At 41.0% G+C, this 24,825-nt stretch overlaps 2 protein-coding genes across 4 annotated transcripts; both read left to right on the top strand.

The window, feature by feature from the left end:
- Window positions 1–4,765: 4,765 nt before the first annotated feature.
- Window positions 4,766–11,489, top strand: cabp1a (calcium binding protein 1a). 2 transcript variants are annotated; one of them, XM_088300189.1, is made up of 7 exons: window positions 4,766–5,621; window positions 9,494–9,524; window positions 9,638–9,781; window positions 9,853–9,962; window positions 10,034–10,108; window positions 10,207–10,279; window positions 10,374–11,489. In XM_088300189.1, the coding sequence occupies exons 1-7, from the start codon at window positions 4,902–4,904 to the stop codon at window positions 10,397–10,399; spliced, it is 1,179 nt and encodes a 392-aa protein (XP_088156315.1). In that variant the 5' UTR covers window positions 4,766–4,901; the 3' UTR covers window positions 10,400–11,489. The 2 variants fall into 2 exon arrangements, with proteins under 2 accessions (XP_088156315.1, XP_088156324.1); XM_088300198.1 differs by lacking the exon at window positions 4,766–5,621 and adding an exon at window positions 7,258–7,466.
- A 1,304-nt stretch (window positions 11,490–12,793) lies between these two features.
- mlec (malectin) lies at window positions 12,794–22,346 on the top strand. Of its 2 annotated transcripts, none has more exons than XM_088300211.1 (6): window positions 12,794–13,016; window positions 13,350–13,595; window positions 15,612–15,790; window positions 16,488–16,664; window positions 18,490–18,547; window positions 19,915–22,346. In XM_088300211.1, the coding sequence occupies exons 2-6, from the start codon at window positions 13,376–13,378 to the stop codon at window positions 20,157–20,159; spliced, it is 879 nt and encodes a 292-aa protein (XP_088156337.1). In that variant the 5' UTR covers window positions 12,794–13,016; window positions 13,350–13,375; the 3' UTR covers window positions 20,160–22,346. The 2 variants fall into 2 exon arrangements, with proteins under 2 accessions (XP_088156337.1, XP_088156346.1); XM_088300220.1 differs by lacking the exon at window positions 12,794–13,016 and adding an exon at window positions 13,093–13,164.
- Window positions 22,347–24,825: the final 2,479 nt, after the last annotated feature.

A 24,825-nucleotide genomic window follows, 5' to 3' on the forward strand; every position in this document is an offset into this window, starting at 1 on the left:
TCGCAACATAATAATGCTTTTGTTTCACCTACTGATGACAAAAGTGAAGGCAAAATTCAAGGTGACTGCTCTGAAATTCTGGCAGCGCATCTCCAGGGAAGAAATTCTTGCCAATATCCGTGGACTGCAGATTTTAAGCAGTCATTGACTACAAAGTGAAACCTCTTAAATTATGGAAGCCTTTGTGACATCTGGATTGTTTTAGTTCAAATCTATTGCAGTGTCTGTGTTCACACAAAATACTTCTGAATCTTCATGATTGGTCATGCAGAGCATTGTTTGCTTATTTTTTCAACATGAAATTACACATTAGGTCTTTTGGGAACTTGTCAATTTGGGGTCGATTTGAAGATGTGAGATGAACCACTTATGAAGTTCTACAATTGGAGATTCTTGGATTTGGTATTTAACCGATTAAGCCGGTGTCTAAACTAGATATTTGTACCAGTGGTCTCATCGTAATATGTTTGATAAAAGGGGAACAGTGTCAGTCATTACATGAATGTTTACAGAGCTAGTGTGGCTGTGGTCGCTTATTGTGCTCAGACTCCCCACCTGCTTGTATAAGAAATGGTTGAATAAGCACATTTTTTAGTTAGATGGTGTGCAGATGGAGAGAAGATGAATATGTTTTGTTAAATTTGCTAAACTGTGGTAATTTGGATGTATTTGATATTACATTTGTATTCTTGTAAATACACTGTGTAAGGTTGAAGTTAAACAGGGGGGAAATGGTCTGATGTGTTTTAGAATAATGGTCTTTGATGCTTATAACTATCGTGTTGTCTTGAGTTAATTAATTCGCCGGTCCAAATACAATGTTGGTTGCAACTTATTGATTCTGTAAAATACTTTTGAAGTTGCTAACTACTGTTCTTGAGATAATTATGTTATGCATGACATGCAAACATCCATTAATACGTGAATTTAACCTAAATCCATATTTACATTGATTTTACAGCACGTGTGCTGTTTAAAAGGTCCTTTTTTTTTTGCACATAAAAAGTAATCTCAAACAGTTTTGCGTGTTGTTTGCGATCTAACACCGATGTTTACAATGTCTAAGAACAATGGCACTCACGTTGAGCTGTCTGTTTTTAAATTTTGATTTACGGATGACAGCATGAAGAAGGGCATAATTATCAAACGCTCGTTTTTTCGACTTCATGGTGAAACAACAACGTGTTTACATTTGGATTAGGGACCGTAAGAAATTTTAACTCTCTTGCAAAGGCATTAGCGCCCTCTGCTGTCTGAAGTGATAATTACAGGACACTGGTGCTTACTGCTGTTGCTTCCCACGTGGCAAGGAACTGCAAAGACAAAACAATTTGAAGAACTTTGACATGTTAAGGTGATATTTTGTAATGTTATAGTGCAGCAGTCTGAGCTTTCGGACATAGCTGGAGATGTTGAGTAATGCATGAGTGAACATAGACAGGACAGTGACAGTGCCTTCACAAGTCTTTACAAACAACTTTTGAAATTAAGTATATCTTATGTTATTTTGTGATTAGTTTTAGCCAACAACAGTTTGGTGGGAATATCAACCATCCGTGAACCATGATCGTGTTTTTTTTAATGCTGTTGTATTAAATATACCCACATTATGTTGCTTCTTTGTGGAGATTTTCAAGTGTTTCTGCACATGTAATAAATGGTCAACATTTGTGTTGTCAGTTCTTTCCTAAGAGTTCACTTTAAAATGATGCCGCTTTCCTTCGGGATTCACAGTTGACTATCACACAATATTGGCTTTGTTCAGATTTGAAAATACAGTGAGCAACACTACTTCAGCGTCATTGTTAATGAATTCCAGTTCCATATTCATTTAAAAATTTTTTTTTTTTTTAAATAGTTCATCTGTGTTTTGAAAACTACCTTGTGATAGGCTGTTGACCAGTCCGAAGTGAACCCTGCCTCTTTCCCCGGTTCCTCTGTTCCCCCGGCCTTTGGCTTCAGTTTTCTGCAAGTCTTTTCTCTGAGTGTGACTGGAAATACTGAAAATGGTATCATTCTTTAATTTGTTTTACTTCACCAAACAGACACAATTATAGAACTCATTGAAGTATCCGAATGATTATGTTTTTTTTTTCTATTATGTTGTTTGCATTCTTGTGCTTGTTTGAGACAAAATACAGGGAGAGCTCCAGGATTTTTTTTCTCTCCCAGATCTAAAGAGGGGCTTGACTGATACATATCCAGGCTGAGAAAATAATTTCATCCATCCATCCATTATCTGTGCCGCTTCTCCTCACTAGGGTCGGAGTGCCCTGGAACCCATCCCAGCTATCTTTGGGCAGTAAGGCGGTACACCCTGAACTGGTTGCCAGCCAATCGGAGGGCACACAAAGACATGCAACCAATCACGCTCACACTCATACCTAGGGGCAATTTAGAGTATCCAATCAACCTGCCATGCATGTTTTTGGAATGTGGGAGGAAACCCACGCAGGCACGGGGAGAACATGCATACTCCGCACAGGAAGGCCGGAGCCGAAATCGAACCCATGACCTCTGCACTGTGAGTCCATCGTGCTAACTAGTCTTCCACCGTGCCGCCAGAAAATAATTTATCAATATATTTTAGAATATGGGGCGGCACAATGGCCTCAGTGCAGAGGTGCAGTGTTCCTTCTAGTGTGGAGTTTGCATGTTCTCCCCCCGTGCCTGCGTGGGTTTTCTCCGGGTACTCTGGTTTCCTCTCACATTCCAAGAACATGCATGGTAGGTTAATTGAACACTCCAAATTGGCCCTAGGTGTGGTTGTGAGTGTGATTGGTTGTTCATCTATGTGTGCCCTGCGATTGGCTGGCAACCAGGTCAGTGTCTACCCTGCCTTCTGCCCAAGACAGCTGAGATAGGCTCCACCAAAATCAAATAAAATACTGAATGGGCCTAACTGGGGCTAGATAGGTTTCTGCCATTTCTATTTTTCTATTATTATCATTTATGCATACCCAAGTAATATGCATGTAGATAATACAACCCACAACTTCATAAAAAAAATAAAAATATATAGTCTGCCAAGAAGCATAGTATATTTTACTTGTGAATAATGAACATTTCTACCACAAAATCAAGATGACAGTGATATTCTCAATCAATAAAATAGGTTAAGAAAAATATAAGTCTTACTCCTCTCTCGTCACTACCTTACAATATGAGCTAGATGGCAGCATAACACAATCGGGCTGTGATCGTCCTCTACTTGCATACCAATTGTGTGCGCCTGAAGACGACCCCCACGGGCCAGTGACGTCACGTTCGCACTGGGTCAAACTAGCCCGGCGGCCAGTATGCGTTCCCGGTTCACAGAAATAATGAGTCTTCTGCACTTTTTTCGCGGCCTTTTCATTGCGTTTTTAAAGTACACAAAGTACACAATGGCATCTCATCCTTTGGACTTACACTCTCCTCAAATCAAGGTTTTCCAGTAACTTTTGTTTGTTGTCCCTTGTACTTTAAGGGGAGGTGTGCCCAAAACATTATTTCCAATAATATGTTGTATGCAGCTCCACTTGACTCAACACAGTATTTTGATTAATATTGCATTTGTGGAATGTGATTTAAGCAGCAAAATCCACCCCGTTTTATCCATTTCAGGGGGCGGCCATTTTCTCATTTGCTGTCGACTGAAAATGACATCACAGTTTGCTCAGTGTTCAGGTAATGGCAAATCATGGCTCAACTTCAAAAAACAGTATTTTTCTGCTCAATGCATATTAAGGTAAGGGTGAATATAACATTGAAAAAATTGGGGTAGACTTCTTTTTTAAGTATAAATTGAAAGGACTACCAGTGATTAAATAACTAAAAATAAAAGTCAAATGAGAATATACTAAAATAATAGCAATTTAAAAAAAGAGATGAAACAAAATGTCGCTTGCGCAGTGTGCGTGCGCCAGAATTGTACCATGCACGGGATGCACACTTACAATAAGAAGACAAGAAGAGTAGAAGAAGAAAGCTACACTTCAGCTACCGATATATTATTTTAACTTGTTTTCCAAAGATTGGGAAGAATGGGTGCCTTTGCATATTGTTATATTACCTGCATGCATGTGTTCCAACCGCCTTTGAGTGTGAATATTTGTTATTCAAAAGAATTATCACTCACAAAATAGTTTTTCATAGAGTGCTTTCACAAAGCATTTTATTATATTTAAATACCGGTATGGAATATGTGCATTTCTTTTGGTTGTGTTTAGCTTGATAACAAATAAATGGGGAGTCATTAAACAGTTTAGAGCACAATGTGGGAGGACAGAATCACATGACGTCACACGCTAGCTGCACAAGTAACATGGTGGATTAAGAGCTTTTTCACATTGTTGGAAACTTGGCACATTAATCGTTTTCTGCGATTATAATGTTTTTAAGATCAGGAGAAGCCAAAATCAAAATCATGATTGGATTTTGATTAAGTGAGAGTGGAAGGGAAATGTATGCAAACCTTTCCTTTGTATTTTTTTTTAAAAGTCTGCATAAGTTGGTGAGAAAATGTGGCCTGATCTTCTAAAAGGCAAACGTAAAAAAACTACTACTACTAATAATAATAATAATATTAATAATAGAGTAAGAAAATGTGGTTAGATTCTGAATCAGCGTGATAAATTGATTTAGAAGAGTTTTGCATTTCTTACTGAAAAATGTTTTTTAAAAAATTCACCAATGTAACTGATCAAAGTTGCAAAGATGGAAATAAAAGATCGTACCGCTGTGCGGTCCACATAACCTGTGTTCACTGGACCTATTTGCTTGCCATACACGTGTGCTACACACACGAGCAGGTGCTGCTACTTATCGCGAGCGGGAGAAAACTGGTCGACAATGGAAAGGGAAGGACGCGTGATGTCGACGATCAATCCAGCGTCACACACCAGAGCAGATCCGCAGCAATGAGCTCCTCCTTTCCAAAATCGGACTCCACAACCTCCTTGCTGAAAACGTCCTCGAGAAGATCCACGCACGTCCACGAACGCACGCCAGAGATCCGGAGAATTCATCATCAGCACCATCATCATCGTCCCACTGCCGCCGCCGCCGCCGCGCTCCAAAACAATGGAACCACCGAGGAGGCTTTCTTGTCCGCAGAAAGCGACGTCAGCTCACGGAGACCGCTCTGCCATCCATCTCTCACTGAGAACTGGGACAGAGTTGAATCGACTCGGATCAAGTGTCGACCCCACGCGTCTGACGGCCAGCTCGACCCCCAAGAACCACACGGCGAGGCCGGCCGTGGCGTGAGGGAACGCGGCACACACCGGCACCATCGCCGCAGGAAGCACAACCGCGAGGAGCGAGCCCCCGCTGTGGGACCGCCCGAACCAGAGCCACCGCCACAGCCGGAGCATCGCCGTCGTTGCCGCGCACCCCCTCTCCCGAGAATGCCCTCGCTGTCGGACAGCCATGACGACAGGACTCCCCTGTGCGAACCGCGGGACCAGAAGAGGGCCGGCTTGACCAAAAGCAGTGGTCAGGCCAGTCGATCCCCGCCGTCAGCCAGCTCCCCGGTGCCGCTGTCCAGTACCTCCTCTCGCCGCTCCCGGAGGTCCAGTGCTGCTTCTTTTGCATCGGATGTCAACCTGCGTACTGTCCTCAATTCACTCTTTGGCCAGGTAAGACCCCCTTTAAAGTGACAGCGTTTCCTTAACTATTGAGTCAAATCATGTTTTTGACATTAGAAAAATAGTAACGTGGGCAATCACCTACATTACTGAAGTTGATTTTTGAAGAGTATTTTTCTCGTGAAAATTTTACTTCTACTCCCTATTTGAAAAACACTTATCAGCAGGGATAGCGCTACCCCAGTGCGAACTGGGCCTAGAACTCTGCCACAAATCTGGGTGACCCCAGTCAAGCAGAATCCTGTTATTTAGTTGATATTCTAAAAATATATGACATACTATTAATTCAACCCCCCTATGTGTTTGTCAAGCCAAAAGCGGAATGTAAAATAAGTGGGTGTGCTTGTGAGAGGACATCCATTCCTCTTTGGCCCCTAATTTTCATTTGAGTCAAATAACTGGAGGACACAATCCGTGAGGGAGGGAAATGGACACAACGGTGCTCGTGTACTGATTGCTTTGATCAATTACTGATTCAATGACACAACCCTTGAATAATATTCTGGAGACAATATCCCTATTTTCTTCATGACTCTACTCGACACAAAATTGACCAATGATGTAAGGTTCACACGCGTTTAGATTTTGTCAAAATGCAAATGTGGGGTGAACAGTCTGTAAATACAGTACGTACTCCCATTTTGGGATAGACAACAGACTATCCTTCTTTGTTCAAATTTATTTCTTATGTAATATATCCTCCTACAGACCTTCTCAATGAGAGTCCTTCCTTATTGAAGTGGATTGTACTGGGGCAGAGGAAATGTTCCAGTTGAGGTGCGAGTCTGTGGCCAAATTTAACTCCCTGCATGATTTATTGGGAACTCTGCTTGCAGAGAACTGATATAAAAAATGCCGCGGGCTCCATTTTGAGCATCATTTCTGTCTGAGGTAACCTGACTCATTCAGGCTTTATTATCTTTCTACATATGTTAGTGAAAAAATGATTCAAAAATTAATTTCACATGCAGTAAAATATGCTTTTAAATAAAGTACTGTACCCTAAAGCGATGTGGATCTCAAATTTCTTAGGAAGAAATAATTACACAAATAAAACTACAATTCAGAGTGAATGAAACCTTGAGAAGACAAATACCGTAAATATCATTGTGCAAGTGCCTTTATTAATCCGTGTAATAAATGTTGTTGTTACATCCAGCATGTAATATGGTGGAGCACTGCCGTGTGTCACAGTTCCATATTGCTGCCCTCACGCAGTGTTTTTGTGCTCCTCTACACGGAGCGTATATGCTGTAGGTCAGAGCGACCTTGTCTCTCCCTGCAGAGGGCAGAGGATGACATGTGGGGGGGTAGGATGCAGCTAACATGATGCGTGACATGTGGATAAAAAGGACCATTTTGAACGGCAAATGCTGCTAGACAAGAAAATGAATGAATCCAAAAATGTGATTGCCAGAGCCTTTTAAAAAAAATTGGGGACATTATTGGGGAAAGGAAACCCTTTCAGCACATTTTTATCCTTTGGTGATTGTGCATCTGTGCTGAGTTGCATATCTTGGCCAGTGTGACATGAAACACAGGATCACCGCCCCTTTAATAGGCGTACTCCCGTTTTTTGTCCTCAGCGTGCTTTCATCTTTCTCAACACATTCTACTACATACGGGATCAGGAGGGAAGCTTCCAGTTCTTACACTGAAAAAGGCAGTTGTTGGTTTGGTAGTTCCTCAGTGCACATGGGTCTTGTCGAAACCAGAATTTATGCTCCTTTCAAAAGTCAAGTGGCAAATGTTTCAGAGAAAAGGTCCTCCTGGTCCTTTTTAATGCCATTTTTCTCCGTTGGTATCGGCAACTATCTAGATTCCCCCTTCACAATGGTAAGAGTCTTCTTGTGTGTTCTTTTCTGCTTTCCTTTCTAATAATTGTCAGTTTGAACTTTTATCTGGAACTGAGCAAGGAATGTCACAGGGTATGAAATTCAAATTGGCTGTCTGTATTCCAATTTAACAGAAGACCATTCTGTTTGGATGTGCTCAACTTACGTGTGTTTGTGAAGGCCTACTTCCAAAGGAACGTCAGCAATGTTTGTCCGCTTGTGTTTGTCTAGAGCTAGATTCTACAAAGCGCTGTTGTCATCATGTTGTAGTTGTGTGATAGTCGTCATTCTCCGCTCTTGAGCATGCTCACCGTTGCCGTGACAGTCAGTGTACACTTGTGAGGTGTCAGTCTGTACAATGTGTCACGTCAACTGTTATGCGTGATGAATGGAAACTTGGCAGACTGCCGATTTATCGATGCTTTTAACTTGTTTTTATACTGAAATTCTCTCCGTAATGCTCTCTTGCACGACTCACTCACGATTACGAAAATAGCGTGTGATAAACACTCTCGTCTTGCATAACAATACCGTTGTGCTCCAGCTCCCAAATGATGCTTGAGGACGCAGTACTAAATTCTGCCCTGCAAGGAGATGAGCCAGGCGGCCTGTATTGTGTCCAATTAGAACTTTGTTGAACATTATATCCTCTGTACATTTCATTGTCCTAGTGAGAAACATACTTGGACAAAGCTTTGTCTTCATCTGTCAGGGTTTGGTCAAGTGCAGGCAGACTGTAAATAAGGTCTGAATACATACAGACATGCAAGCAGAGTTATTATTTATGTTTGAGACACATTGTCAAACAGGGAGATTTAACAGTGCCACTGGTTTTCAATGACCCAGTTTTCCACATCACATCTTTCCATTTCCACTTGTTTTGCTATCTGACTGGTACCAAGTCAAAACTATCTGCTATAGCGACTGTGTAGGCCTGACGCGTGACGGAGCCTGAAAAGTGGAGGTTACACGTATACTAAGCCATTGCGTGAATTTAACAGTACTCGTGAGGGCAAGCGGCTCCAATGATGGATGGATGGATTTAAAATTGTAGATGTACTTGGTCTACTGTAGGACTGCATGTCAACAGATTTCTTTCTGATAATTTATTGACTTTATTTAGCTATACGATAGGGCCAAAATATTAGGAACACCTCTAAGTGTGATAGTCCAATTCTACAAAACATACGAAACACTACAACAATAATACACACTCCTGTGTGTCAACCAAAACAGAACGTGATTAACTTTGTAAATAATGAATTCTTGATACAGCTCTTTAGTTGGATTTCATAATCATTTATTGGTGTACCTAATGATCTTGTGATAATGGTAATCTGGTGAGTGTATGTACTGACACAGTTTTTTTTTCTCTCTAGTTATTCATTGTGCAGTTTCTTGGAACACTGTGGCTAATACATACAAAACAAAAAGTGATGATTTGTGATACTCTGACGTTACGTACATGCACCCTCTTTCATTGCCACATACTTTATGTGGGACTATCTGAATACAGCTTGCTATGCATTGAATGTGAGCACGTAGAGAGCAATTTGCTGTCACTGAATGCGCTGATGCTTGATGACCTGCCAGTCGCGGTGACAGGAAGTGCTGATAATAGAGATTCAATTGTCTGCTTGTGTTCCTTGCGTCAAAGCTGTTTCCAGCTCCTTCAGTCGTCAGATCCAAAGATCTGACGTCAAGACACAATGTTGTGTTTAGACTCAACACTACTTCTGCTGTTAACCCCTGAGGCTTCTGGGATATGTCTGCTGCCGTCTCTGCCCTTTAAAGGTTGCGTTCATTGTGAGCAAGCATTGGGAGAGGAATAAAAACACACGTTCACATTGTATTGTTAACACCGTATGATGGTGGCGGCCCATTCAAACATGAAATAGTTTCGACTCTTTTCTGTTTACACCAGTTGGTTTATGAAGATAATTGCGGCTTTGTTTGGGCATCAGTTATGGTTTTTTTTTTTGTTTTTTTTCTTGTACTGACAAATGATTTATTGTGTTTTCTCACTAGGACAGAGAGCTACGTCCAGAGGAAATGGATGGTAAGTTGATTTTTCCTCAGCAATGAGTCATCAAGAACAAATAAGCAAGGAGCAAGCATTAGACAAGAATACTGTTTTCGAGACACTTTTGCACATTTGTCTTTGCTGAACAGAATTGCGCGACGCATTTAAAGAGTTTGACAAGGACAAGGATGGTTTCATCAGCTGTAAAGACCTTGGAAACTGCATGAGAACGATGGGATACATGCCTACTGAAATGGAGCTGATCGAATTGAGCCAGCAGATAAATATGAACTGTAAGAGCTTTTTCTGGATTGTATTATTTATATGTTGCTACGAATTCATAGTTGCAGTGATTTTTTTTCAGTGGGCGGTCATGTTGATTTTGAGGATTTTGTCCAATTGATGGGTCCAAAACTACTTGCCGAAACTGCGGACATGATAGGAATAAAGGAATTAAAAGATGCCTTTAGAGAGGTAAGAATGTTTCTTTCATATATGACTTTGATCTATTTGTGCGCTCAAATCTGTGTTCCCTGCTCTGCTAGTTTGACACAAATGGAGATGGTGCCATAAGTACGTCTGAGCTCCGAGATGCAATGCGTAAGCTTCTGGGCCATCAGGTACTGTTTGCAAGACAGCTACAATTACATGGAGTCTTCTTTTAGAGATGTCCACTGGGTAATTTTGCTCTGCTAATTGCTGCAGCTTGTTTTTCCAGGTTGGTCTGAATGAAGTGGAGGATATTCTGCGAGAGGTTGATTTGAATGGGGACGGGCTTGTAGATTTTGAAGGTAAAAACACTTTGTGAAGATATTCATCGTCAATGTCACCAACTGATGTACTTGCAGCTGACAACATGAGCCGTCTACTCTCTTCTCTACACAGAGTTTGTACGAATGATGTCTCGCTGAGCTCACAGAATGAGCAGTCTTGAATGTGAAACCTCACCCCTCGCCATACTTGATTGAGTAGAAGAGAGGACAAGTTAAGATTTCTGAGCCATTCAAATGTAGACTGACACTGGAGTTTCAACTCCTTGAATGTTCTGGAGTGATGAGTCACCTCAAACTTTCAATCAATAAGTGTTCTTCCTGAAATGTCTCCAGTCCAACCGAGGCAGAACTTGCTGTAGCTTAGCTGACGATTGTCCATTTGTTTTTGCACTTTATCTCTCAGTTAATAACGTACCGTGTGCATAGATTGCTGGTGTTATGTCTCATTGTCAACATGGTGACATTATTCAATGTCTTTAAAAAATACTGCCTTCTACTATATGTTAAACGAAGAAGTCAGGATATAAGAACAATTGCTTATAGATACGACTGAGTACACTGTTAAATGTTTTCACACTATGTGCAGACCATATATATATAAATATAAATAAATTGGTACCCTGCTCGGGAGCCCCTGTAGCAATACTACATCCGTATCAGACCTGTGTATGACCAGCTGTCATTTGTCACTGTGCCAGTCTAGCGCTATAGCATCACTCAGACAGTCATGTGAAATGTCCAAAAAAACAAACTGTGAGCTACTTATCATGAATGTTATTCCTGCTATCAGACCACAACGCACTTGCTATAACGTACCTCGTGGCTCACAATATAATACTTTTAAATTGATTTCTTGTTCAAGCTCAATTCTAGACAACCAAAGTTCGAGCTGTCCAAATCCTGTTGTGGGTTTCAGCATGTGCCACAGTGAATTTAGAACAGTATCACATCACAAAGTATTTCCATGCTCACAGGCTCCAAGTCCGCATTGTCATTCCAGCTTTGGTAACACACAATGTAGGAATGACGTGTGAGCAGTATTTACAGTGAATGTCAGTGTCAATATGATTGTAATTGTGGTAAAGTCTCTCAAATCTGTGTTGTTGAAGAAAATTCTATGCATGCCAAAGAGAGAATTCTGTTCCGTATGCACATTTGGATTTTGGGCTCACAGAATACATTTTGCCAAGTGCAAGGTGCAAAATAAATGTCATTACATTGCAACCGATTTTATGGGTGGATTTGTGATTGTAGGCTATATTAATGCTGTTTCCTGAACCTCAAATGATATATATACAATTGTGCCATGAGTAAATTTTAAAATAGAGTCACCTTTGTATAGTCATTCCAAATCACACCAACATGCATCTATCCATCTATGATACGCTTCCCCTAACAAGGGTCACGGGCGTGCTGCTGCAGCCTGTCCTTGGGCAGTAGGCAGGGTACACCCTGAACTGGATGCCAGCCAATCGCAGGGCAGAGAAAGACAAACAACAGTTCACACTCACAATCACACCTAGGGACAATTGAGAGTGTTCAATTAACCTATCGAGGATGTCTTTGGAACGAGGGAGGGAACCGGAGCACCCGGAGGAAACCCACGCAGGCACGCAGAGAACATCCAATCTCCACACAGAAAGGCTGGAGCTCAGGATCGAGCCCCGCACATCTGAACTGTGAGACGGACATGCTAACCAGTCACTTTTTCCTTTCGCCCAGTGGAAGTTGCAGATCTGGATGATTTTTACTCATCAAAATATGGATGGAAATGAAAATGTTCAACCTAATTTAATTTTCTAGAGCGCAGTCAAATGTTCAATCTGGACCATTATCTAAATCAAACTTTGATATGACAGCCTGAGGTTATACGTAAACATAAAAAAGAAAAGGTAATATTTTAGAAATATTACATAATTGTCGGACCTTAAATGCCTTCCATCGACATACATTTGCTGTCAGGGCAGATGTCACTTGGAGAAAGGTGTAATAAATGTTTACACAAGGTATTGACTTTGTTCAAACAATTTTACTAGCTGACTATAAATGTCATATTTTATTGCGTTGTCCTGTTTGCTTCATTATACAGTTGACGGCTATTACCACAATATGTTGGTCAACGGTGAGTTTAATTAAATTCCACGGGGAGGAATCTGTCAACGACGGAGCTGATTAAGGGTTACCATAGTAACCTGTTTGGCCGCACTTTGTCCAACCCTCTCGTGAAGCGAGCTGCGTTGGACTCTTCTGATTGGTCAAGAGCTCAACCATACAAGGAACGAAGGAACTCTGTACCGGAAAAGGTGGGCGTGGCGAATACGTCAAGGCCACGCGTATAATATTACTGGATGATATCACTTATTTTCATTGTTTTGCCAAATCAAAAGTCATAAAGAAACACAATGATTACCACAGGTGCATACATAAACATATATATATAGTGTGCCGAGGCTTTCATGTTCAATCGTAGCCTGAAGGACGTCGTGTAGCTCGCCTGTGAAATGAGGAAGGATGCGATTGGTCAGAATAGATGTCACTCATCCGCTATGTTACGTTGCACTGCAGCGAGTAGCCAGTGTAGATACACACACTTTGAATGAAAGTCGTCAAGTGTTGCAGACTGAGACCTCCACCATCTGACAATATATGCACGGTTCCAACACTGAATTTAGTCGTCAGTGTATGCATCCAGTGAGACTGTATTACTAGCGCTAGGCATTCACTTTGACAACATTTCCGCATTTCCGAGGAGAAGGTAAGACACATGGTAGCCGCTCTCCGGCAGACCACGTATTTCTGGTTAGACAGGTACGCTAGCTAGCATAACTGGCAACTGTTAACTATAGGTTAATTGCTATTTCAATACTACAACTGTCATACTTAATAAGCACGCGACGTGATATGTACGTATTCATCTTTGTCTAGACTGCGAATGGCTTTGCTGTCGTGTGTTCTTCCTTGCTACTGTTAGCATCGTGGCTAACCTACTCCTATCATATTGCATGTCATCACATCAGGCTTGCTAGCTGACGTCGAAGACCCTCTGAATCTCTCGTACGTTATTGACTGAAACTGTGCCCCTTGACAGTGCCGTCTCCGTGTTGAAGACCGGGAATGTGTGTGGCGATGCAGCGGCTCACGGCGCAGCTCTTCGCTGGTCTGGTTGCAGCTGTGCTGTCCGTGCTGCTTGTGCAGTGTTGGGCGGACGGCGGCGGCGCCACCCCCAGCCTCGCCGAAAGGGTGGTCTGGGCTGTCAATGCCGGAGGGGAGTCGCACGTAGACGTGCATGGTATTCACTTCAAAAAGGACCCTTTGGAAGGCAAACTCGGTAAAGGTAAGTAATCAGAAATGATGCATCAGTATGAACCCACGTGCACACGATTGAGTTGATTGATTGAACATGTGCAAATAAAGCAAAATAAACAAAACAAAAATGTTAAAAAGTGACAATAATAATGTGTAGATAATATACAGCTGGCTGTAAATTGTCATTTCGGAACATGGAAAAATACAGATGGTGCCCTGGTCCCTACCACCATTAATTTGGTCAAGCTGTCATATTTGACATTAGAAAAATCTCATGGCACACTACCAAATAAAATGACACCAAAAACGGATACATAACTTCTGCCATCTAGTGGAAGAGAATTTAATTGTTATGCCAATAACTATATGGTCGCTGGCACACAGGCATGGAAGAACAAAGCTACTTTCCATTCCATTTCAATAAATGGGCCAAGTGGCAAAGAGTGAGTTTCAGATCTGGGCCTTCACTTGGTATTTAGTGACCTAATACTCTTTTTATTTTTCTCCTCCTCCTCACTACACTTAACGCTAAACCGTCACAAAAATTATCCCTATTTATGCGTTCACACTGCAGAAGAGAGTGTTATTAAATTGTTCGAGGGGATGTCAACCCTGAAATATTCTTAAGGATATGATCTAAGTAGTCGACCCGTTTTTGTACATATCAGGCCACTCGCTGTCTACTGAAAATGGCATCAGAGTTGCTCAAGACTCAGCTAACAACCAATCATGGCTCAGATTCAGAAAACAGGTCAGCCATGCTTGGTCTTCCCCTGATCTCTGAGCAACTATGAAGTCATTTTCGGGTGACAAAATAGTTAAAAACTGGTGTATTTTGCTGCTTAACTCATATTCCACAAACGCAATATTAACCAGACTTCCAAGTTTCCAATATATTATTCCAAATAATTTGTTGGGGTTGACCTTTCCCTTTTATAAAAACAACTTTGTAGATTCACAGACGATTGTCAGTAGTCTCCCTCATAAGCACTTTCCCTCGCACGCATCAAAGACATATCTGATTTATATCTATGTATGAAAGCCAATATATGGTATTAAAATAAAATATTTTCCAACCTCGGATAATAAATAAAACCGGAAGCTATTTTCAAGCCTTGAAATTTGTTCAAAATGAGTACATATAACAAAGTAGGGGGCAAACCAAATAGCATCAAATTGTGAGACAATTTTAAATTGACAATTTTTTGACATGCAGGGTTTCCACACGACAGTAACAAAATCATCCAAATTATTATTTATCTTTAGTTGAGCAGCAAGGTGTGACCATCTTATCAACAGTTAATTTCCATCACTGCCTGTAGCTATCCAAACCTTTCTCTGCATCACCTTTACAAGTTGAACTACTGTGCTATCTCCTGCACCAACCCTACAAGCATCATTGGCTGTCCATCAGACCGCTGCTGGAATCTTCCATCTCGCTGCTGTTTGTTTTAAAAGCCTGACAGCTATCAGCTTGTAGCTATACTCGTCTGCTAACATGATCCTTGTAACATGGGCAAAGTTTTAACTTCCCATGTGTTAATGGTAAGCATCCATGTTTCCCTTGAAAGGCATTATAGACAGTAAATCTAAAATAATATCATCAGTGTTTGCTTTTGAATCAAGTATAAGAGTTGCTTAGAGTGACACACACACGTCAAAGCTGTTACCCAGTGTGACCATAAGAAGGAACATCCACATGGTGTCGCTTCTGCATATAACTACAGAATAATGAGGAATCAGCAATACCTTACATGATTGTGTTACCCCTCACCACCCACCCCTCTCAGCCTCCTGTCAAGCAAGCAGAAAAGCGGGTGATGATCCAATTTTCCTAACCAGCGGCTTGAGATCTGGTCAACGATGATCAATGGTTCAAACTATTTTGTAGCTTATTTCATACAGAAGGGCTATAGCAAGTTCAAAGAAAGGTCAGGGCTAACACAGATGCAAGGTGGAATTTGTATGGATTCCAAACTGTCAGAAATGTTCCTTAGACTGCAGCGATGTTTGAGTGCAAATTTGGTTTTGTTTGTCTTTCTAGCATCTGATTATGGGATGCGCTTGCCGATCCTTCGCTCCAGTCCGGAAGATCAAGTTCTCTACCAGACAGAGCGTTACAATGAAGACACTTTTGGATATGACATCTCTATTCGTGAGGAAGGCGACTATATACTCGTAATGAAGTATGCAGAAGTTTACTTTGCGCAGTCACAACAAAAGGTAATAATTGAACGATTACTCTGTGTGGGTGCGCGCGTGTGTGTGTGAGGAAAAACTTTCACTTGACTTGCGCTTTAAAGCCCGTATCTCACTGAGCGGCACAGGTTTGCGAGTGTGTGTGCACAAAGCGAATGTTGTTTTTGTGTCTGGGTTCGTATTAGGTCGCTAAGATGTTTGCCAACAGTTTTAACGGTCGTGAACAGTTTTTCTTGTGTCATATGTGTCTTAATCCACACCGCTTATCGTGAAAGCCTCACAGGGGTGCATGAACCTATCCTGGCTGACTATGGGTGAAAGACGCACTAAACTGGTCGCTAGCTAGTCGCAGGGCACGTGACTAGAAAACCTGTTTGCAACCGCTAAACTGTTGGCTGGCAAATATCTTCATGACGGTTTACAACCTTGAACGAACCCTGATTAAAAACCAACATTTGTGCGCAAACACTCACTTGCCAACTCTGGCTGAGCGGGACAATGGCTTAACTCTTTGGTTAAGTAACAGGTGGCATATTTTTCTTCATAGCTATAAGTTAAAACGTGTGGTAATGTCTGTATTGTGCGAGATTCAAATGTTTTAACTTAAAAACAAAAAATTAAAATATCGCAGTCAGAATACATCTAGGGACATAGCTTTGATTAAATGTGGCGAAATCAATGTGAATTAATGTGTAATAACACTCAGGTTGTGGTTTAACAGGTATTTGATGTTCGACTAAACGGCCACGTGGTGGTAAAGGACTTGGACATCTTTGATCGAGTAGGTCACAGTACAGCACACGATGAAATAGTGGCCTTCTCCATTCGACGTGGCAAGCTGAGTGTACAAGGAGAGGTGTCGACGTTTAACGGCAAGCTCACGGTGGAGTTTGTAAAGGTGAGTTCAGTGTGACTAGCAACACTTAAAAAGAGGTTTTTATGGTGGTTCTGTGACTTATGACTAATTAAATTTTTCCCGATTTAAATAAGTTGAAACGTCATTCAACCGTTCCAGCCGCGTAAAAACAGTTTTTGAGTCCTGTTCAATAAATGACGGATTCACTTTCCTTTGCCCTCATGCAAGGGCATTATAGTACTGTGATGTAAATATGCAAATGTCCACAAAGCAGTAGAATCAATATTTACCTAAAAAATAGACAATGATGTCGCTCGTCTGAAGTCGCATGGCAGCGTTCCATAATCTTGGAAGTCGCACCACAAAGGCTCCTTTCCCATTAGAGAGCAGATGATTTAAAGGCTGTGTGTAAAGCCCTCAATGACGTTCTCAGGCTCAAATGGTTGTGGCAGCTTCAAACTATAGACAGGAGCTTGACCGTTTAAGCTTTAAGACCTAAAAACAATGGAAGGCTGGAAATATTTTTTTTCTTTTGGTTCTTCTTATACTTTTCTTTTGACAATATTTTGGGCATTCGAGTCTCAGCTTTGCTCTTCGTGATTTATCGATGACGCGCAAAATGTTAATCTTAAATTGCAAACGGAATTGCAGAACTGCTTATTTCAAGCCTTGCAATGACAGGTAAGCTGACAGGTAGACAGTGAAGTGCCGCAAGGACTGGTGTGGTGTGTTCATGTACTTTTTTGTGGAGGTTTGAAGTCTCGAGCCAACACATGTAGGTGCTGAATGTTTTTCTGGAGATTCCAGAATACAGCACTGTAGGAATCAAAATTTGAAGAAATAAAAGCATGGGTTGACCTTTTCTAAATTTGACGGCCAGAGGAAGGGTTTGCTTTTGTTCGCAGAGCAAAGTTCTGTGTTGCTTTAATGGTGTCTGTGAAGATGAAGAATTGTAACGCACTTTACACACACACTAAATGTACATATATATTTTTTATTCTACTTCACAATTGTGTCCCACTTAGTGTTGATTCTCCACACATACAACATTTTTTTATTTGAAGCCTGAAATGGGGCGAAAGGTCAAAAAGTTCAAGGGGGCCCTAATACTTTTGCATGCCACTATAAGTCAAGATCAGAACTCTATTTAATTTCACACTTTTGAGTCTGCAAGCACTCAAACATCGAGAGCCTGTTGACGTACTGTGTCTCCACCTGGTACAGCGGCTGTACTGAGGCGGACCCAACTATTTCTATATAAGTCATTTGAATCTTAAATAATTCTTGATCTTTGGTGGATTTGGACAAACAATGTTTACATATTTTGTTACAATTCGTTGAACACTGCAATATTGAGTCTGCTGCTGTCATCTATTGGACTTGCAATCCGAGTAAGCATGTCTTTTTTTGTGGCCCAGACGCATACATGGCTAATCTTGGCACTGAAAAGACAGCTTTTAAGTTGGAGAACAAGTGACAAATAGTGTCTAGCTTGCCTGAGGCGTCTGTTTAAAAGTGATTGCATGGTCTCGGCCAACAAATGCTGGATTTTGTCTCTGTCGATCACAGGATGGCGGTGCGCAAAAAGCCTTCATTCTTCCCATGTGCCGATAACTGGAGGAGATCTTTGAAATTCGTATAATATGTAACATTGAATTTGGTCTCGCTCTACAAGTGGGTCAACCTTTCATCAGTTTGATTTGTAAAGGTTTTGCGCTATGAAATCCTGATCATTTCATCCTTCATCCACACAGAGGTCGTCTGTGGAGCAATGTCATTTGAAACCATACTAACAAGTGTTTTCTGCCTAGCAAAAGAAGCGTTACCTCTTGTGTGATGACTCCGTTGGACCTTTTCTGTATTTCAGGGCTATTATGATAACCCGAAGGTCTGCGCGCTCTACGTAATGAAGGGAACACCAGAAGGTCGGTTTCTTGAGATTCATTGCTGACGATTTATTTTCTGATGGTTTTACACTTGTGGACAAAATTATTGGTACGTTGTTATTTAAAAGAAAAACCCACAGTGGTCACAGAAAAGAAATAACTTTTATATGACAAAAGTAATATCAATAAAAATGTTAAGGTAATTAACCAATGAAAATCAGATATTGCTTTTGAATTGTGGTACAACATAATTATTAAAAAAAAACACACACACATGAGGCCTGGAAAAAAATGATGATCCCCCTTAATTTAATATTTTGCGATGATGTGCCTGACCAAAAAGTTCCAGTTTTGCCTTTCTGGTCGAAGGACATTCTCAAAGAAGCTTTTTTGCTTGTCAACATGCAGTTCGGCAAAATCCATCCTTGCTTTTTTTAGGATTTTAATTTCAACAGTAGTGTCATCCATGGTTGTCTGCCAAGAAGTCCATTTTGGCTTCAACGACCTCAGATGGTACAATCTGACACGTCAGTCACAGATCATTGACCTTGGAGTGAGTTCACCTTTAATTTCATTGGTGGTTGTTCTGTGTATTGTTGTTAACATAATAGCCATTTCTTTTCAATTAGTCGTGAATTTTTCTGCAGCAACCACATGCATGGAGATTGTCTCAATCCCGTGGATTTTAACTCGCATTAACATAATTGTGGAGAATGTTCTTTCGAATCTCCTGGGACAACGCTCGCATTCATTTCATCTGGCAGATGTATAGCGGAGCATGCACAGCACCACCAAACAGCGCAGTGACTACTTGTCACCCTTTAAATAGTCCGTCTGACTCATGGGTGGGCAAATCTTGTCCTCGAAGGCCGCTGTCCCGCATGTTTTCGCTTTTTCCCTACTCCATCACACCTGCTTAAACTGATCACATCTGCAGAAGCCGAGTAGCAATCCTCGTCATTTAAATTAGGTGTTTTGGAGGAGGAAGAAATCTAAAACAGGCAGAACAGTGGTCTTTGAGGACCAGATTTAACCACCCCTGCATTACAACTTGTGATGCAAATTAGAGGACACCTCTTGATTAAACATGGGAAAAATCTTTGTATTTTTTTCAAAGGTTACTATCATTTGTCTACAGACATGTTTCATTATTTTTTTTAAATATATAATTCTGTTAAACCACAATTCAAAAGCAATGTCTGATTTTCATTTGTTAATTTGCATTAGATTTTTTAGGAAGTAATTAAGTCACTAAGTTACACTGTGGCTTTTTCTTTCATCTCCAAAAACAATTTTGCCCACACGTGGGTACTTGGTATATTCCCTTAAATTGAATTTCACCTCATACTGAAACTGCCACAGAATGAACCTCACTTTGCTGTGGCACTCCTTTTTCTTGTGAAAAGATGTACCAAAACTCCAGCCACATCCTGGCTTGGAGAAGCACGAGGAAGAGGAGGAAGAAGAGGAGGATGGAGAGGGAGGGGACGATGTGGGAAAGAAAAAGCTCTCGCCGGATTCGAAGCCCCGGGTCCAATCGGGACCCCGAACGCCGAACCCGTACGCTGCTGACAACAGCAGCCTAATGTTCCCCATCCTGGTGGCGTTTGGCGTCTTCATCCCCACTTTGTTCTGCCTCTGTCGGCTGTGAGATGACTGGACGGACATGAGACTATAACAGGTGAGGGGTGAGGGGCGAGGCGGGGATTTCGAAGAGGTAAAGCATACACACGACTCGGAGGATATACGGACCATGGAGGACAATAAGTGCATGAGGAGGCGAGAGAGGACGAGCAGAGGGAATGTTGGCCTTCCACCTGCTCTAGACATCCTTCATCCTTTTCATCTCCCAGATGAAGTCTTCAAAAGTCTGAGCTCAGCAAACGCGCGCTCACTGTTCTTCCCTTGGGGCTGCTGTACCAACTTTTCAGTATTTTGCACGCAGCGTGGGGAATGATACACTTTTGACACACTCCGCATCATCGGGCCACACATGGGATTAGGAACAGGCTCCATATGGAATAAACCACAAGATGAACTATGGGAATATAGCCACCATCTTTTCTTTTTTTTTTTTTTTTTTGGCTTCTTGCCTTTCTGCGTCATTAGTCCATTCTACATGTGGCGTCATCTAACATGTTATGGAGAGCCGTGTGAGCATTTATTCAATAGTCTTAATATCCATCTTAAAGTCCATGTCCTCCTACCCTCTTCATCCTCACTAGGCAGTTGTATTTATATAGTACATTTCATTCACAAGGCAACTCAATGTGCTTCACACAAGCAAAGACACAGGACATACAGTTAACGACATTCAGAAGCAAAGCAGAGAAAACTAAAGTAGCTTACAAAAAATATTAAAAGAATCCACATTGACATTTAAACACAATTACAACAAACTTTGTAAACATCTTAAAGTGAAGAAGTAAGCAGGTATCTTAAGGTATGGAGAAAAAAAAAGCAATGTTTTCAACCTGGAGTTTAAAACCTTTACACTTGGAACTGACTTCACTTCTGTTGATAGTGAATTTCATATCAGAATCAGAATGCCTTTTATTGTCATTGTACTAAGTGTGCAACGAGATTAGAGAGCTCCCCACTCCATTGCAATACAACAATAATTTAATTAAATATATGTTAGATTAATTAAAGGTTAAATAATTCCAAAGGTAATATATACAAGTGCACTGGACAAGAATCGGAAGTGAAGGTTGAAGCTATAAACAAACTTTGTTCAGGTTCATCCAGTTGTGAATTTATTTTAGACAGTGCCGCAACACGTTAATGGAACTAACGTCATTTGGGGACGGAGATAGATATAGACAGATGTGTGTCATCTGCATAACCGTAATAGCCAACATTGGCATTCTGAAACGTTTGACTCAAAGATAACATATACAGACTGATCAAAAGGAATCCAAGGACTGACCCGTGAGGGACTCCACATGTCAAGATCATTTGATCAGATTCACTTCCAATGGTCACCAAGTAACTCCATTCCTCCAAGTAGGACCTGAAACGTTTTTTTGGACTCCTCCATTTCAACCCCCCCAATTTTCCAACATGTTCAAGAGTGTATTATGATCAATTTATGGATCAAATGCTGCACTGAGATCCAACAAGACTCGCACCGACACCATCCTTGCGTCTGTGATCAATCTTACGTAATTTAGTACTTCAATAAGAGCTGCACTGCGATGAGATAGGAAACCTGATTGGAATTTATCAAAAAGTTCAAGAATTAACAGGCTTCATTTAAAAAAGCTTTCTCGACAATCTTGGCTAAGGAGAGGTTTGAGATGAGTCTACAATTTGCTAGAAAGGAGACATCCAGCGTAAGCAACTTTCAGGGGTTCACGAAGCTCGCCTAATTGAAGTTAGCTGTTATTTGCTTAACTCCGTTAGAACAGATTTCATAATGGCATTGAATAAGTCAAACGGTATTGAGTCAAGACCGCTCGTGAATGGTTTCAACTGCTGAACCAAATCTGTTTTAGTTTTTTTTTATCCACAATATTAAATTCTGTCGTGGTAATTGAATTATTCCTAGGTGATTCCAAACTGCATCATTTTATAATCTAGATCAGGGGTGGGCAAACTTTTTGATTGGCGGGCAACAATGGGTTCTAAAATTTGAGAGAGGGGCCCGAACCAAGAGCAGATGGATGGAGTATTTCGGTTACCTCACCTCATCGGAGAAAAAAAAATACCTTTTAAAAATAATTTTAAATGAAAGTGAACAAAAGCATTACAACAATATATGTCTTTGAAAAGCCACAGTATTTAGAAAATAAAACAATAACAAGGTTATTCATTTAATTTTTTTCCAAGTTCGTCTAGCGGGCCGCATGTGGCCCTCCAAGCCTTTGTTTGCCCACCCCTGATTTCTATCTATCGATCTCTCTCGATTGATAGACAGATAGATAGTCCTACTAGTTGAGCTGAGGGGTGTTACTAGAGTAGCTAGAGTTTACTCTTCGGCCTAAAAGTGACACAATTAGTGAAAAAAAATTGGTAGTAAGGCACTCATTGGGACTTGTGCGCTCGGTCATTCTACTAGTGTGGAGAATTATGTAGTTGCGTCTACATGGGCATTATGCTGGATATCAAGGACATGGACTACATGTAAATGTTGAAACAACTTTCCATAAACTGGAGACGGTGTGAGTGTCCTCAGCACTAATCGTGATTGTGATAGATCCATTTCAAAAGCCACACATTATGAAGACATCTTTGCATGTCTCTGTTGTTTTCTTTTTCTTCGTTTGCCTGTCTTTTAGTTCACCAATGAGTGTCTAATGTCGCCCGTGTTTTGAACTACCTTAAAAGTAGCTACAAATCCGATTTTCAACATGAGAGCTCACTTTGTTTTCAGTTGGTGGCTAAACAAGAGGGAGACTTAGCATTTATTTCTTCACTAGTATGATGTGTGTTAAACATGAAGTTTTTGTGTCTAATAACGCCGTTTAGTTCCCAGAAGCAACATGTGGCCGCCCTTGCGCCTGTCTTCCATCCCTGAAGTGACTCTAGTGTGTTTTCCATTAACAAGAAGAAAGCACAACATCGCTGGTGGTTCCAAACAAATGTTTACTTCACGTCCTCTGAATTCCCAGCAGCCTTTTAAAAACCTCTTGTCTTAAATCTTCCCTAAATGTCCGGCCAATCCTTTTTTTTTCCTTCCCCTTTTTCCATGCCAATGAGAACTTGTAGGTTTAGTTCAGCTGCAGTCACTGGTTGTTGAGCAAACATTGTTTATCTCTGCAACTATTTTGTACACAAGGCCTAATTATCATAATCCTCTTTGTGTTGGTCTTGACCCTTGGACAAGACCAACCTATTTTATATTAAGAGTCGTGTTGCCAACCCTGTCCATTTTTGTTCAATTAGTAAGTCGTAACATCTCAATGCCTCTTCCATTCAACCCAATTACAAATTCATGTGTTGTGGATTCTCCTTTGCACCTCCTCATTTTTTTGACTGATACTAGAACGTGGATAACTTTGTGGTGCCATTTTCTTTCTTTGCATTTTCGAACACTGTTTAAAGACGTGAGCACCTTGTTTCCCCGTCTGAAAGGATGCAATAACGTCATTTAATTCAGCGTGTTTGCTGATGTGTCCACGGTCACGTGTGTATATACTGTATGGTACAAGATCACACTTTTTTGTTCAACGGTTCGCTCCTCGCTTTTCTGTTGGGACTTAGGTTTTGGGGGTTATTTCTTTCAGTTTTCTCTTCAAGAGACATGTGGCCTTTCTTTAGGAGAGAAATGGCTGTTGTGACACAGTATGAAACTATGACAAAGATTAAGAGACAGGCAACCAAAATGGCTGTCATGAAATCAAATAAATTAGCTTATCTGAAAATGTGGGCTCTTCCATTTGATTATGTATCATTTAAATCTGAGTGGGGCTGATCTGGAGATTTGTTATACATTTGGATTTAGTGTTTGAAATGTTGCCTCAGGATGTCTTTTTGTTTTTGTTAGAAACAGGTAAACATATTTTATTAGTGTGACATTTTGCACTGCCTTGTGTGTCATTGTTGTTGCCTTGAATTATTGAATACATTGTGCTTTAACAGCAATCAGCCTTCTTTTCCCTCTTGTGCTGAGTGATCATTCCGCAAAAAAAGTGACGGAAGCTTCAGCTGTCAGTGAAATGGAATTCATACTTGGTCAATTTCTTCCACGAGTAAATATGTGGAAAATGCGAGACTTGTGTGAAACGTGCGCCCGACACGCTTTTATTTTTAGACATTGGCCCCGGTATTGTTAATTCATCGCACTCATCAAAGCACTGAAGTGGAATGAAGATCTGCTCCGTGTCTTTTCATATGAGAACCAAAGACGTGTCGCCACTCCATCCACACACTTCTTGAACACGGGGTCCTATCTTTAGATTCTTTTGCTTACCATAAGTGTTCAATAAATCAGGGAAGTAAACCTCAGCTATGTTGAAACCTTGTCACTCTCCTCAAATCAGATTAATTTAAACTGCTTTGTATTCAAGGGGACATTGTCTTTTTATTTTGTGGTATACTGTACCTCATTTAGCTGAATGCTCCGCCCTCCCTCTCTGTTATTTCCCAATCAACTGTACAGTATATGTGAGGTGAATTTAAACAGACAAATTTTCACAGCAAAACCTCAGCCAATGTCTCCACCGTCCAGGCAGCACAGAAGTCTGTCACCAACCTCAATGTGATGTGTGAGATGGCCCGTGTATGATCTGACTGTCTGCCATGTACGTGTTTTGGATTAACAAAATCTGCTGTGAGGCCTGAAGGCAGCAGTAGATGGACTGAGAAATGTGCTC

This window comes from Idiotropiscis lumnitzeri, chromosome 1 (assembly GCF_059441095.1).
Source record: "Idiotropiscis lumnitzeri isolate Australia: NSW breed Sydney's pygmy pipehorse chromosome 1, RoL_Ilum_1.0, whole genome shotgun sequence".
In the NCBI taxonomy this organism is placed as follows: domain Eukaryota; kingdom Metazoa; phylum Chordata; class Actinopteri; order Syngnathiformes; family Syngnathidae; genus Idiotropiscis; species Idiotropiscis lumnitzeri.

Coding starts and splice junctions, on each gene's coding strand:
- cabp1a (XM_088300189.1), top strand. CDS start 4,902: ATGAGCTCCTCCTTTCCAAAATCGGACTCCACAACCTCCTTGCTGAAA. Junction 9,963..10,033: donor TAAAAGATGCCTTTAGAGAG/GTAAGAATGTTT, acceptor CTGCTCTGCTAG/TTTGACACAAATGGAGATGG. Junction 10,280..10,373: donor CGGGCTTGTAGATTTTGAAG/GTAAAAACACTT, acceptor TTCTCTACACAG/AGTTTGTACGAATGATGTCT.
- mlec (XM_088300211.1), top strand. CDS start 13,376: ATGTGTGTGGCGATGCAGCGGCTCACGGCGCAGCTCTTCGCTGGTCTG. Junction 13,596..15,611: donor GGAAGGCAAACTCGGTAAAG/GTAAGTAATCAG, acceptor TTGTCTTTCTAG/CATCTGATTATGGGATGCGC. Junction 18,548..19,914: donor AATGAAGGGAACACCAGAAG/GTCGGTTTCTTG, acceptor TCTTGTGAAAAG/ATGTACCAAAACTCCAGCCA.